This window comes from Typha angustifolia, chromosome 8 (assembly GCF_048772165.1).
Source record: "Typha angustifolia cultivar Huaian chromosome 8, ASM4877216v1, whole genome shotgun sequence".
Classification (NCBI taxonomy): Eukaryota; Viridiplantae; Streptophyta; class Magnoliopsida; order Poales; family Typhaceae; genus Typha; species Typha angustifolia.
In genome coordinates this window covers 5,568,799-5,584,119 of record NC_133246.1, presented here as the reverse complement: position 1 = coordinate 5,584,119, position 15,321 = coordinate 5,568,799, and the positions used below count along the sequence as shown (strand labels likewise).

Genomic DNA, 15,321 nt, shown 5'->3' with positions numbered 1-15,321 from the left:
GTAAAAATAAAAATAAATAAAAAAATAATAAAAAGGTTTTCTGGTCTGGCTTTTAGAAACATTCCATTAGAAATTATGAAATTTTGGGTGTCTTTGGATGCTTTTCCCTTTCTTTCCTTTTTCCATCTCTCTTATTATCTTCATCAAGATTGAAATTTCTTCTTCTTTTTTTTGTTGACAGTTATGACATTTAATAATAATAATTATTTTATTTATATTTTATGCTTCACTTTGTAATTTAAACTTCCAAATAACTTCATAAATTGAAATATCTGAAATTCTCTTTATTCAGTAGACACCAAAATTATCCTTGTTGTTATGATAAAGAAAAGAAAGAAAGTAGGATTAGCCTATAAATTGTATTCTGTCTGTACAAGTATATCAAAAGAATAAGAATAATGAAAATTCTCCTATTTCGGTTTAGTTAGTCGAATTGGTGAGTTATATACTTCTATTATAGTTATAAATAAAGAGATAATTATTTCTAATTCTCTTGACTTAATACTTGCCCACTTTTTTTTCTATTAATATTATTAAAATATTAAAAAAATTTGGATAGTTGAGAGGGTCAGAGTGTCACACAAATTAAATAAGTCCTATATGAAAATAGGCAATAATTCAGGATCTGTAGTATAATTAACCCTTAAGATATAATCATCTCGGATAGGAGCAAAATGCAAGATGCTATATACAAATCTAACAAATTAATACCAGAACTGCAAAAATAATTGTTCTGTTCCATGAGAAACTATTTAGTGCCCCTAAAAGTGTATCAAAGTTCAAGCAGAAATATAATGGGATAAAAGATAACTGTGAAAGGTAAGTGCGCAATGGAAATGGGGCTATAATTAAGACAGTGACTTATGCTGGACAAGAATTGGAAGGAAATAAAAATTTAGCTAAAAAGCATTAAAATGTAGAGCTTTTCTCTTTTACTGATAATCCTCAGTCATGAATCACCGATCAGAAAATTTAAAGGAAAACATGAACACAGAAGTCATCTCGGTCGCAGCATTGACATACTGGCAGACTGCCAACTTAATTTGCCTAGAAAAATGATCTAACCGCTATCAGATATCTAAAGAACTGAAGGTTATGTTCTCAACTCTCCAGGGAGATGATAAAACATTAAGATGACAAAAGAATTGTCGATAATAAAAATGCTGTACTGCCTTCCATTGATTCTTGCATATCATTGCTGTCAGATCGGGTTTCCGTATATTTATTCGTTGTGGCACTGCCATCTCCTCACAGCCTGTTCTAGGACCTTAGCCCGAGCACGGGCTCGCATTGCTTCCTCCTCTACCCAGGACCTGTCGAGCATCAACCTCAAATAATGAGCATCATATAAAGAGCAACTGGTTAATTTGTAGAAGTGCACAAAAGAAAAATTAGAAGAAACAATGATGCTACTGGCACAAAGCCAAGAAGTGATATCACCACATGGAGTTACTAAAAGGATGTGAAATATAAAATTGTGTCACAAGTAAATAATTGTCAAGCTAAGGTGATTAAATTGAACAATCTCTCATTCAATGCTGCTCATTTTAGAAAAGATATTTTCGTATAAGCTCCAAGTTTCCAACAATCCAACTATAAAACAAGAAAAATGATATTGGATGGTGACAGACGAAATTCTCACTGTTTTATGTTATGCGCAAATAGATCAACTAATTCAAATACATTGGGAAGATTCATAATCTGTCATAAGCTTCATTTTACTGCATGAGAATATCCTCAAACAATGACCATTAGCAGAACTCCCTCTGCTTTCATTTACAGAATATAAGTTTACTCCCTAGATGTCGTGAATCTCTTAAAAACTACCATGTCAAAGGGTCGAAACATAAACATGAAATGATGAAATGGGGATGAAGTAAGGTGACTTCTAGGTGTAAAGAAGAAATAAGTGCACCAAGTATTAAATCGCACAAAAGCATGCGCTTACAAACATGAGCAAATATACATAAACTCCAAAAAAGGATGGATATGAAAACAAGATTGATTCTCTTGACAAGAGCCAAATTGCTAGCTGAAACTCTGGGGCAAAACAATAATTTGCAAGACATGCGATTATCTATTTTTGCAGTCTTCATTCCGGATCAAACTCTTTGGCTTCTAGTCAAAATGAATCCTATTTGAATGTAAAACGCCAGACAGTTTCATTGTAGCAAAGCCTTATTCTTTGTAATAGGTTGAATTCTTTAAAGGTCTGATATTCAGGTTGATTGGACAAAAAAAACTCCACTTGATGACTTTGACTCTAATATTTCAAAAAGTTGATCCTACCAGATCAGACTCAGAGTCCTCTTTCCCCTCTATTATTAGACACAGAATTCTTTTACAGCAAAAGAACAAGGGTTTGAACTTTAAAGATGACCATCATTACCTTTTATTGAAAACTCCACTACTAATACAGCTTCCCATAGCATGTACCGATTTGCAAATATGGTGTGTCCTCATAATTTACATAGTATGTAACTAAAGAAACTTATCTCAAGTTTAATTGATGCAGGTATCAGGTTCAGACGTAAGTTTTTAGATGTGATGTATAACGGATAAAAGAACTACATAACCCTACCTATGGATGCGTTAAGTGGTCTCAAATCACCATGCTGTGATGGTACAACAAAAATATGTGAAACATCAAAGCATAAAAAATCTATCTGTAAACTAGCTGTTGTTCCTACAATACCATTATAGACCTTGTATACTAGCTGTTGTTCCAACAATACCATACTTGACTTTCAACATATGCGTAAATTCTCTTGTGTATGTAACATGTTTATTCATAACTAGCTCCTTGTCTACATGAACGAAATATGTATCATTATTCATTAGACATGCATTTGTGTGACCTCATGATCATCATGTTTAGCCCATGGTAGGTGTGTAAATAGATATATCGGACATAGAAGAGCTGTTATAAATTTATAATGGCATAACGGCTGTTGTAACAGTATAAGGATCACTAGACATAAAATGCATCATGCAATAAGAGCAAAAGCACATGACCGGCAAAATAAGAACTGAAATTGGTTATTTAAACAAAACACAATAATGAAACTCTCTCAAAATATGCTACATAATCTTATCATTAGAAGTAATCTAGAAATAATGGCCAGATTAGGCTCACCTAAGTATATGGAGAGCTTCTTTCTCAGCTTCCAATATCGACTTTGCTTCAATCACAACATCATGCTTGATGCACATGTCAGAAGACATTTTCTCCAAACCCTGTTGCTCAGCCATAAGACTAGCTCTTTCAATGTCAAGTTTATCATACAAGTCATCAACTTCTTCCTTTAAACTCAACAGCAACTGCTGCTGGCAATCAAGAACTGATTTTTCCTTCATATACTCGGCGAGGCTCTCTTCTCGATTTGTTCTCTCTTTCTCCAAATCAAGCAACGCAACCTGAAGGCCTTTCCTGACCTCAATCTCATGGTCCTTTTCTTTCTTTAACTTCTCCTCCCAGTATTTCTGTATTTCTCCTCTGCGAATAAATTCTGCCCTGATTTCATCCATCTCAACAAACCTTGACAAATTTTCAGACTCAACTCTTGATATTTCAGCATGGATTGCTTCTTCCATTCTGCCAGCAATCAATGCAACTGCAGCTTGAGCTTTTGTTACTGGTTTATATGGCTGAAGACGTCTGGTATTTCCTGTTACAGATAGACGTAGAAAAAGAAGAAGAAAAAAATGAATATATAAGAGAGGCAAAATAAAGAATCATACGAATTTATATAGAATATTTAATAAATAAAGGTATGCAGTAATCACTAACCAACAAATGATCCAAAATCCAGCATAAATAATACATGATAACATGCAGCTCAAGTAGCAATATCCATGCCATATCTCACAATCTGTTCCTACTCCCAAGTTCCAATAACAGAACAGAAATCCAGGTCTTCTAATAATCTTGTGACAAGAGAAAGGTAAGTCATCTAACTATTATAAGATATTACAGGCATAGGAATCAGGTGTTTACCTGAAAACCAATTCTTTCTATCTAGTTAAACTAATTAATCTCCAAACTGACAAAATCCAGAGCTGTCAACAATCAATTCATCATTAAGAGTGTACAACCCTCATCGATGAATTATTATATGTTGAATGCCATTAGCAGGAAATCTAAGTCACTGGGAGACTACAAGCTTGAAAGATGGACTACCTCCAATAAAATATGGCCTTAGGATTTGTAATGCAACAGTAGACACTTGCTAGATGATGCTCAAGTATCTTGTCATGCTAAGGAAATGATATGTTTGTCAAGTTTCTAAAAGTAGTGCAGGCACCCACATAGATCATCGCATATGCAGAACCAGTTTTTTCTGCTTTGCATAAACAGGATAAGGCCTAAGCATCGCCAAGCAGGATAAAGCATACATAAGAGACAATATATTTTCATACATTTAATGCATATATAAACAAGTTAAAAATGAAATATATCTGACATTCTGATAAGTTCATCATTTGGAATTTAAATAAAAGCTACTCATATTTGACAAGTCTTCTCTCTTTACTTATAGTTTGGATATTTATTTAAATTATACTTTAATGACTTATAAGTAGACCACCTTACACCCTCATGTAGTACCTACAGCGCATATGTGCTACGCGGTGGACATTATAGTGCCTTTTTAGTTTTCATAACATTGATGCTTATTTCAAGAAGAAATTCTCATGGATAAATGGGGTAATAACTTCATATTAGACTCAACTAAGAAGATTATACAAAAAACCCTGTTTGAAAACCTAATAAAGTAACAATATGGTTTATTCATGGTTCACTGATGACAATAGGAAATTGAATGCTTATATCAGTTCATGATAAATGAAAAGGACTCTAGGATTGTGCATTTTGTTCTATCTTTTCTTCTTTTTCCTTCTGGGTGATTCAACAGATTTTCAGGTTCATGAACATAATGTAAGTCCAAAGAAAATCCTGTGGGAAAATTTGTTCCACCCTTCGTTAATTGTAGATAGTCTTACACGAAACATTGCTGAGCATGGATTCCAGGGTAATCTATTTTGTCCTTCTTTATGGTGTTTCAACAGAATTTCCAAGCTCAAGAGAAAAATGCAATGGCAGAAGTTCTAAGTGGCATATACACTATAAGATCACTTCCAACATGTTCAGCTTATAGGAGTTTTTCTTGCAGAATATAAAGAACTGGGCAATGTCTAGAAGTTGGTACCCTCCAAGAGTGACTCCACATGAAGTTGGAGTTACGAGAAGCATGAATTTCCAAGTTTATGGACCAAAATGCGTATGCAGAACTAAAACTGCTTCTAACTTTCCTAGTTTTGGATGCCAAAAGGGAAAGGGCTATAAAAAAGAAAAGAAACATCAGTTTATTTAATGATTTGAATAGCACAGAACCAGCACATATGTTATAAAAGCAGAAAAGAGGAGGTAAGGAACAAATATATAAATATTAATTCAACATTAATTAAATAAACCAGAGGATTTTGTTAAGAATAAAAATAAGCCAATAGATTTGCCAACATGAGAGGAATAAGCCTTTTAATGAGGTGGGTTTGAGCCACTACTCTAAGTAAAAGTGGACTCAGAGGACAGAGCACCAGTCATACCAAAAGTTTTCCTAGTTATGCTCCTGTCACCAGCCATCAGATCCATCAACAATGATACTGATAAATCCGGACAAGTACTCAGATCTAACAAGCCCACCCTTTTCCTTATCACCTGGACTGTAAACAAGTCAGACTTTATAAAACCATGATCAAAAGACCATCAAGAAAGCAGAAAAAGTGTTGTTGATATTAGAGATAACCAATCCTTAGGCTATCAATACCTTTTCATCTATTTCAGAAGGTAAAGCATATTCTAGCAGGGTTTTCCAGTTCACCAGATCAAATCGAGATAGATAACTGCAACATAAATATGTAACTAGTTAACAATTTAACCAGGAAAAGAGAGAAAAAGTAACAAATATATCAAAGGAAGATTAAAACCTTTCAGGGAAAAAATAAGAACTTCCATTGCAATTAGAACTAGAAATATCTGAAGATGAGAGCTTGCTGAGGACAATACCAGCTTCTCCTAGTGCTTTTCAACGAAGCATAGGATGTCAGAGTTCACATCTCTCAAGATTGATAATGTAATACCTTTAATACATCTGTAAAAGATCTTACACTGAATGCACCAGAAATCTGGATCATCAAGATTCACATCATCAAATGCTGTAACAATTGATCCGGCAATCAAACTACTTGGAACAATCTTGTGTTTCCTTTTTCTGCATGTGCACCTAATGTCATAATACTGGCTTCCTACTACCATTATCATTTAAAACATCCAAGGACAAAATAGAAACTACTGAAATCTAGATTACCTCTCCAATTTTGAGTTTATTTTGACAAACCATCTTGCAAATTCCCTCCTGGTACATAATTCATCGGCACTGACATCATTTTCAATGATCTGAGTACCATGAAATTAAATCAAAAATCCATTTTCAGAAGTGCAAACAGAGATAACTCAAAATACAATGTCTTTAAAATGTCTAACTGGAGATCAAATATTGAACTTAATAGAAACTTTAAGTCCTAGTTAGAAGTTAGTTATTCAAATATTTTATTATTTAACTGAGAAATATGCTACTTAAATTGTACTGAGTCAGAGATAAGGAGACAATTTCCCAATAAGGATATTGAAAGGATATGTAATAAGAAAGAAGTAGAAAAAAGCATGTATAGAAGATAAAAATAGGACTAAATGATAATTGAGCTTGTTTCTTAGCTTGCTCTTTAAGTCACACTGGCACATAGTAATTTAACATATTAAACCAATTTCGAATACAATTTAGTATTTGCACAACTCATAAGCTCTACTTCAATTAGAAAAAGATGCAATGCTAGAACCATTTAATCTGTTTCTGGTGACTATGTTGACAATGTTGATTTAATTACTGCTGTGTTAGCTTCTATATAACTTGTGAGGTTTGTCCCTTGTTCTTGATGATAGCTTTTGGATTGGTCTCCTCTCCTTTCCTTGGGGAGGACTGAGGTAAATACCCTTGTGCTGCCTGTATTTATTGCTGATATCAAGTCTGTTGTGAGGAGCATGCCCTCTGGCAAAGCCCTGGGCATGGATTCCAGGCTGAGGTTTTCAAGGCCCACTAGGCTATTTTAGTGCCTCACCTTTTGCAGGCTATGATTTGATTTTTTGACACCAGCCGACTGTCATTACAGTGAGCTCGGACTTTATTTCTCTGATTCATAAGAAGGATAATTCGAATAAAGATTCTGCTATTGTCCTATAGCTCTTTGTAATGCCTGCTATAAAGCCATTTCTAAAATTTTGGTTAATCAGTTTAAGTCTTTGCTTGGGGTTGATAGGACCTGAGCAGGCAACTTTTGTGGTAGATAGGAATATTGGAGACAATATTCTGGCTGCCCAAGGGCTCAACCACTCTATCGGGATAACTAGGTTTGTTCTCCAATGATGATTAGAAGGCCTATGGTCAGATTAAGCTAGGAGGCAGTTATTCAAATTTGATGTGTATGAGGTTCCTTTCCAAACTGGGTTTGAGTTTCTCCGTGTATCTCCTCTCCAAAGTTGCCTTTTTTTATTAGCAGCAAACCCTCTTCTTGGATATTAATCCCAAATGTGACCTTCGTCAAGGAGCTCCATTGTCTCCTTATTGTTCATCTTGTGTTCTCAGGTGCTCTCTTCTCTATTAAATCAAGCAGCTAGGGTAGGTGATATATCGATCGAACCTTACCCATTTCTTATATGAAGATGATATCCTTGTCTGTGTGAAAGCCTCTAGTAGATCTTCTCATAAGGTTTCTGCCATTTTGCATACCTACTGACATCTCATTGATCAACAACTTACCATGATTCCTAACTCCGTTCTAGACCAGATTGCCAAGATCTCTAGAGCCTTCTTATGGGAGAGGGGTGTCACCAAGACTGGCCTTCACCTAATAAATTGGGATACTGCTCTTGATCTTAAATCTGAGGGGGGCCTTGGCGTAAGCAACTTGCATTGGGCTAAGTCTACCCAAATGGATAAAAATGTTTTCAAATTCCTAAACTCCTCTTATTCTACTTGGGTTATCATGTATAAGAAGTATTGGGCAAGATATTGAAACTCAAGATCAAGATCAAAATCGGGATCAACCATCCAAAAAATACTACGTATCAACTGTCTACATTGAATCAGACTACTTTTTAATTATATAGAAAATACAGAAAATCTTCTAAAAATTCAAAAAAATGATAGAAAAATAAGAAGAAAATAAATTACTCACACCATCTTAAAAACTAAAAAAAATATTCATTCAAAATAATGATGAATTTTGTGTTGGATATGATAAATTTTAATGCTTATAAATTACTAGTATAGAAGTGAGATGATAATAGATATCTCTTTCTTTTCAATGTTGTTTTAAGGTAGTAAGAAAATGAGAGTTAAAGTAAGAGAGAGAAGGAGAGAGAAAAGAGAAATAAGAAAAAATAATAAAAGAAAGAACAAAAAACTCACCTAAGTTTACCAGAGCGTAGAATAGCTAGAGGACCTTGCCAGATTGGTCGCTAAATGAGTTAGGTTATGTATCAAAGACGGGAGGAGAGAGTGTGTGAGAGAAAAAGTATAATCTGCAGACTTAAAAGAAGGAGTTGGAGACATCAATTTCTGATATCCCCCAGGTCGGATCCATTTTAGATTTGACATGAATCTTTAAAAAAATAGTTTCGATTGATACGACAGAGACAGATAGGCCAATATGGCTGAAAGTAGCTGATACCAAAATGAATTCGTGTTGAGATCGATCGAACCTGGGATCCATCGTATCATTCATGGATCCTTGAGCTACTAAGGCCAAGCCCAACACCTTATGGGCCTAGAGGTCTCTCGGTTAGGCAGTTTGCAACTTTTAGTTGGGCTATAAACGACTCATGGGCTCTAGCCACTTGGCCAGGGTTCTTGAGGACCCTTGGTTGGACTCAAGCCCCTTAGTGGGTTAATCCTTTTTTTGTTGACTCCCTTCTATGCTTTCGCACATGGCATCAATTAGACAGAATTCTTGTCGACTTACAAATTCGTCGGTGGTAAGATCTAGTAAACATAGACATCTATGCTTCAAGAAGATTAAAATTGCAAGTCAAACAGCCATCAAAGTTCCAAAGAAAAATCCTGAAGATAATCTACAGTAAGCTTAAAATACACTACAATGTCCAGCTCATGATCCAACAGATTATGCAGCTTCAATCTAACTCAGCATGATACAGAAACTGACAAGTGCAAAGTGAATAAGATTACTATAGCAAACCTGCAACTTCTTTAAAACAGACAGAGCTTCTTGTTGAGTAGAATCAGCAGGAACAGAAACAACAATACGCTTGCTTCCTCCTAATTCTGATATATAGACAAAGAATACAGGAAATCAGAAAAATTATACTAGACAGAATACCAATTGCTATAAAAGAATGGAAGAGCTAAGAAAGACCAATTTAATTACATTGTAAATATTTTGTATAGTTATATAAACATTACATGCATAAGAGATGCCAAATATTTAATTGCAAAGATACAGAATGCAAGACGTGATGGCTAGGCTAAGCAAGCAAAGATTTGTTAGAAAAATCAATCATATAGAAGGAATATATAATAAATGACTATTCAGCTAAAACCCTACTATTAGTCTATTACCACCATTCTTCACTTGTCCAACAATAAATAATGCAGCTTTCCAATATATTGTACTGCTGTAACCAGCTGTGTTTGCATGAACATCTTGCGATCAAGTTGCACACCATGACACTCACCATTGTTGAGGCCCAATTGGCAAACATTCATGCCCTCAATATATATGTCAAGCACTTCTTGGAACATTGAGCTCTCACATAGTGGCATCCTATGTACTTTATGATAAAAATACTTGCTATATAGTCCACTGCATGGCGGGGCGGCACAATGCCTAGGTGAATTTGGCGGGCCGCCTAGTCGCGTGGCGAGTTGCCAAGTCGCGTAGCGGGCCGAGGATTGCCGATTGCCTCATCTCCTCCTCCTTCTTTTTCTCCTCCTCTTCTTTTTCTTTTTCTTTTCTTTCTCTTTGGCATTAAAACCACCCACTTTTTTCTGTCTTTCTTTATCTGTGCTTTAGTGGGAAAAAGAGTGTTGGAAAAAATAGAGAGGCCACGTGAGAAAGAGAGAGTGGTGGGAAAGAAAGAGGCCATGTGGGAAAAAGAGCCTGCCTCATGTTAACATTGGAAAACACCAAAGGCACCAATTATTTATGCACACCAACTAATGCATTTAATTTTAGATCATGATAATTTATTATTAAGATATTAATAAAATATGCATACATATTATTTTTAATCTATTATTTTTATTTTTGTGAATTGCACTATTAAAATTTTATAAATATTATATTAATATATATATATATTATATCATATAGAATTGTTTTTTTTATTTTTATATATTAAATTGTTAGACCACCTTGGCACCCGCCTTTCGCCTAGGCACTAGGCGGTGGGGCCCGCAATCTGCAACCACCTTTTAATATACTGATAAAGTTCATTACAACAAAACAATTGGGTGACCAAATTTTGAACTTTCAACAAATAAAGAATAAAAGAAGATTACATTACAACTTAGAATCATATCCGTCATGTTTCTTTCAAAACTTCAAAAACTAGAGTTAAGAGTGACAACATCACTAAAACTGACCTCCTTATATCTATCTAACTACAAATAGAAACTGAGTAACAAACAAAATTAATCGTTGCATTAGATAGACCAACTATATTAGCTTATCAAAAACATAAGCTTGAGAACATGTATTGAGTGCATTATATATTATGTCTTTTTTCTTTAACAAACATCGAAGTGAAATAAAAATAAAGGTGAAACTCAAATGATGAGAAAGTCAAGTTCTAATCCATATTTTGATCATCTGTAAACAGAAGCAAAATACAAGAATATGTCATTTGCTGTTTCCATCTCTTATTTTCCTGCAGGTGGTGATTATCTATGATGGGCTTTTGTCCATTTTTACTCCGAGCAATAAAAACACAAGAAAAATAACATCTCACACTACCTATATATATTGACAACAATCAAACTTAATCCATAATCCTGATCAAATTATCTGAAAGAAAAATTAAATAAATAAAAAACCAATTCAGCCACCCAGTTCTGTTACAAAAGATTCTTTTAGTTGAAGAACTAAAACCTGATAAAATATTCTCTTTCAGCTCATTATCTTCTGCAGCAACCTCATCGTCTTGATTTGATTTGGAAACTTGATCAACTTCTAGGTCTCCAGGCCTCGTATCTTGATCTAGATCCCTTATGGAATCCACTGATGTCAGCTTCTCACGAAAAGTATGAAATGGTGCATTAAAGGAAAACTTGAAACCTGCAAGTTATAATTGATTCCTATCTATTAGCTGTCAACTTCTTCATAATATAACAATATATTAAGATGTTCAGGTACACTTAATGACAAATACTACAATTTGCAGAAAGTAGATATTTCAGAAATCATCAAATGGAAATATTCTCCCACCTAGAAGTACTAGAATTGGTTCTTCCAATTCAAAATCATCAAATGAAAATATTGTACCAAATATTAATAAAATTTAGAATAAACACTAAGTGAGAAGAATAGAGAGAAAACATAGAATCTAAAGGTTTTAGATGAAGTGCAAATAAGACTGAGTAGATGAGATGTAATTTCAGAAAAATGAGGCAGAGAGATGATGGTTAAAGAATTTATTTTGGTGAACAAGAACCACCTATAGCTGAAACTTGAAAGCAGTGGAAATAAGACAGAGTAAATGAGATGTAATTTCAGAAAAATGAGGCAAAGAGATGGTTAAAGAATTTATTTTGGTGAACAAGAACCACCTAGCTGAAACTTGAAAGCACTTCCATTACCTTGGATATATAATTAAGGACGTTGAACATAGAAGTGGAATATAATGGTTAGAAAGAATAAGTGCTTTTAGTCATATGTGTGACTGTCAATTCATCATTTACACCTTAAAATCAAATATTAAAAAATGATAAAAATAGGATAGCTATAAGATCAGCCATGCTCTATGGATCAAAATGTTAGGCAACGAAGAGACAACGGATGCAGGAGTTTAGCATAGCCTTAATAAGGATGTTCAGATGGATGGGGCAATTAAAAGAATATATAATATAGAAGGTGAGTAGTAGGCACACATTATCAATAGAAATGAGCAATTTTATATAAGTAGAAAGTGCCTCCACAAAAACAGGACTTAAATTACATGGCTGGAAGTAGCAAACAAATAAACTATAGGTCACAATTTAACATAGAACCTTCAATTAAAAAGAGCTAAATAATAAGAAGAATTACTGTAACCTCTCCTACATAGTTGGGACTTGTAAAAATTCATGGATTCAGCAACTAGTAAATGTACTTTGAGACAAACCCTAGTAGGTAGCAAATCAATTCCAAATATATGTTCATTCAGGTGCCCGTTTTATGATGGAGCCATATAAACACAAGCACTAGAACAATAGTATCATATTAGAATTCAATTAAGAAAAAAGGAGACATTGACAATGTTGAGGAAGTGCTAAGCAGCTCTCATATACATTTATGAATTCCTTGAAAGTGTGCTTCATCAAATATTTATGAATTCCTCAAAAGCGTGCTTCACCAAATATTCATTCAATTGTGTAAATTGCATAGTTGTGTGACAAATAAAAGTAGAACGAAAAGGAGAAGTGGTAATAAGGACAACGATTTTCTTAAGATTGCTGACCATAATAAGATTATATTCAATAGCTTTGTTGAAGTGAGAAAAGAAGTTTGGAATCATTGCCTTCTGATCTTCACAATTTCTTTTTATAGTTCCTATTTTCCACTAACCTAACAATAATATGAGTTCTCTTAGTTTTGTCCTTGCAATCCCTAATAATGGCACAAGTATAGTAAGGCATCAGCCTTCTCTGTGTTTGTTGTTCATGCTTCACAGTTCACATTTCCCGGACACATTCATCAGCTTGCATCGACATCAGTCAGCCGGTGCACTGTGGTTCTTTATCAGTATTTGGGGTGATATGCTCAACATGTAGAGGTATACAAGCATATATTTCCTGATTGAAATAATTAAAGTGGAGAAAAGACTCTGACATACTGTAAGAAATGCAAATTCCTTTATTTTGTATAATTTTATTTTTATTTTTCGAGAGCTAGTGGGAACTTATGGTGTCGAACTCTCACTTCTCAGTGAGGAACTGGGTGTCACAAACACTATGATATCAAACAAAAGGGGGAATGCACATTATATGAAAAGATCAGACTTCAGTGAGGGAAAATCCAAATCTTAGAATTTGCGGCATTAGCCATTAGGAAAGGCATCTTCAAAAAACATGAAAACAGTTTGGACAATAAAGCTGATATTGCAGCTCAATGTGTAGCCTTATGGAAACAAGATTGAGGAGAAGTATTTAAAATAACCAGAATACTGCAATTGAGTTAAACTAGAGATAATTAGGGGAAAAAATTTCAGTGCAGGTCAAATGTACTCTGACCCACACATACTAGATAGAAAGAGCAAAAGACATTAGAAGCCCCAGTACTTATGGAGTTACTGGCCCCGATAGAGTTGGAGAACCTTTTATTGAGCTCAATTTCCAGTGACAGCTTACGCTAAGCCTTTGATTACCAAAGCTTAATACTAAAATGATGATCATCAGTAAAATGATTTTCAGAACTTCTCGCTTGACATATTTCTTGCCAACACTTAAACTACAACATTAAGGATGGTAACTCCATGTAATTGGAGTGTCCAAAACACGCGAACCAGTCAAACGGCCTCAGTATTATGGAAGTGGTCCCTTTTAAGAGATTCACTAAAGCAATTGAGGAAATAATAGTAAGACACTGTTGTTTCTCCCTAATACAGTATAAAAAAGCTGTAGCTACTCTTAACTGAAACTATATTGTATTACTGGTTACAGAATTCACTAATTTCCACCAGTTCACATTAGACTTGAAACAAATGAGCAAGCAAGAAAGAACAACAGCCCACCCTCAAAAAGTAAATAACCATTCGGTAGTGGATAGAAAGAAGCAGAACCTTTTCTCGAGAACGAGCAGAAAGTGAGAGCCGCTAACAAGATCGCCACTGAAGCCCCAACGCCAACAGAAAGCTTTCTCAAACCTATACCCCGAAATAATTGTTAAAAAATTAAATCCAATTTTCCCAATACAATTGGCATAATGTATCAAATAAAAGATCAATTCCGACAAGCATTAACCATCTCTATCCGCAGTTTCCTGTTTCCGGATGAACCAACCACCAAAACCATCCTGGGATCCCGCGTCCCCAGGAAGCCAACAAGGTTCGACCTTCTCCTCTGCAAAAGAAACCCTATAACGGAATCGCCTCCTCGAGGTCCTTGACGCCGAGAAGGAGGTCAACTGGAGGGTACCGAAGGAGAAATCGCAGCAAAGATTCCTCGACTGAAACCATGGCGGGGAGAAGGGCAAAGGAGAGGTCATCTCTCAATCAACTCGCGGGGATTAGGGCTCCATCCCTGTGAACTGAATTGATCTCTAGGGTTTAATGGCGACGAGGAGACAAGAGTTTTGTTTGGTTTCTTTCCAGTTGGGTCCAAGAAGCCTGATCCAACGGTCCACAAGCTAGTACGTGGGAAGAGAGTATAAGAAGATGTAAAAATTCCATCTGTTTGTAGGTTAACGGCTAGGGCTTCCCTTTGGTTTTGGCAACACAGCGGCTAACGGCTTCGAATCGAGCAACATAGCTCGATTTGATTACCTCAAATATCTTTATATTGAGCTCCCGGTGGCGACCATACTATACTGTGTTATCTTTCATACTGACAGCAAGGCTAATAAAACTATTCAAATTATAAGTTTTAGATGTTATATGGAACCGTGCTTTTCTCATTACCCTAGTATAATTTTTGTTCGCCGACGTTTATAATTCATTTTGTAACCGTGGTGGTTAGGTAATTTATTCTAATTTTTTTAAAAATATTTATATTAAGAGAGGACTCAGCTTTGTCCAACCTACCTCTAGCTTACGGACTTTTGAATGATAAAAAATAAATAAATAAACACGTTTAATAGGAAAGAGAGAGGTTTTTTACTTAAACTAGACATATTTTATATTATTTATTATTGAAATAGATTATCACTTAAATTTATTACCAAATGGGATCTAATTCAAACTTATTAGTGTTTTTATTGTCAGACTTTTTTTTTCTTTAAGTGCTGAAAGACTAAGTTAAGAGAAATTTATATACATAAGACACTGGTTAATTCATT

General features: G+C 34.8%; 1 protein-coding gene across 2 annotated transcripts; it reads right to left on the bottom strand.

Moving 5' to 3' along the window:
* Nucleotides 1-884: 884 nt before the first annotated feature.
* LOC140765390 (uncharacterized) lies at nt 885-14,740 on the bottom strand. Of its 2 annotated transcripts, none has more exons than XM_073104449.1 (11): nt 14,289-14,740; nt 14,108-14,191; nt 11,221-11,406; nt 9,310-9,395; nt 6,366-6,454; nt 6,166-6,281; nt 5,986-6,079; nt 5,826-5,901; nt 5,605-5,716; nt 3,137-3,668; nt 885-1,313 (listed from the first exon to the last, which is right to left on the bottom strand). In XM_073104449.1, exons 1-11 carry the CDS (start codon nt 14,530-14,532, stop codon nt 1,223-1,225), a joined length of 1,710 nt encoding a protein of 569 aa, XP_072960550.1. In that variant the 5' UTR covers nt 14,533-14,740; the 3' UTR covers nt 885-1,222. The 2 variants fall into 2 exon arrangements, with proteins under 2 accessions (XP_072960550.1, XP_072960551.1); XM_073104450.1 differs by having other exon boundaries at nt 6,166-6,269; nt 14,289-14,737.
* Nucleotides 14,741-15,321: the final 581 nt, after the last annotated feature.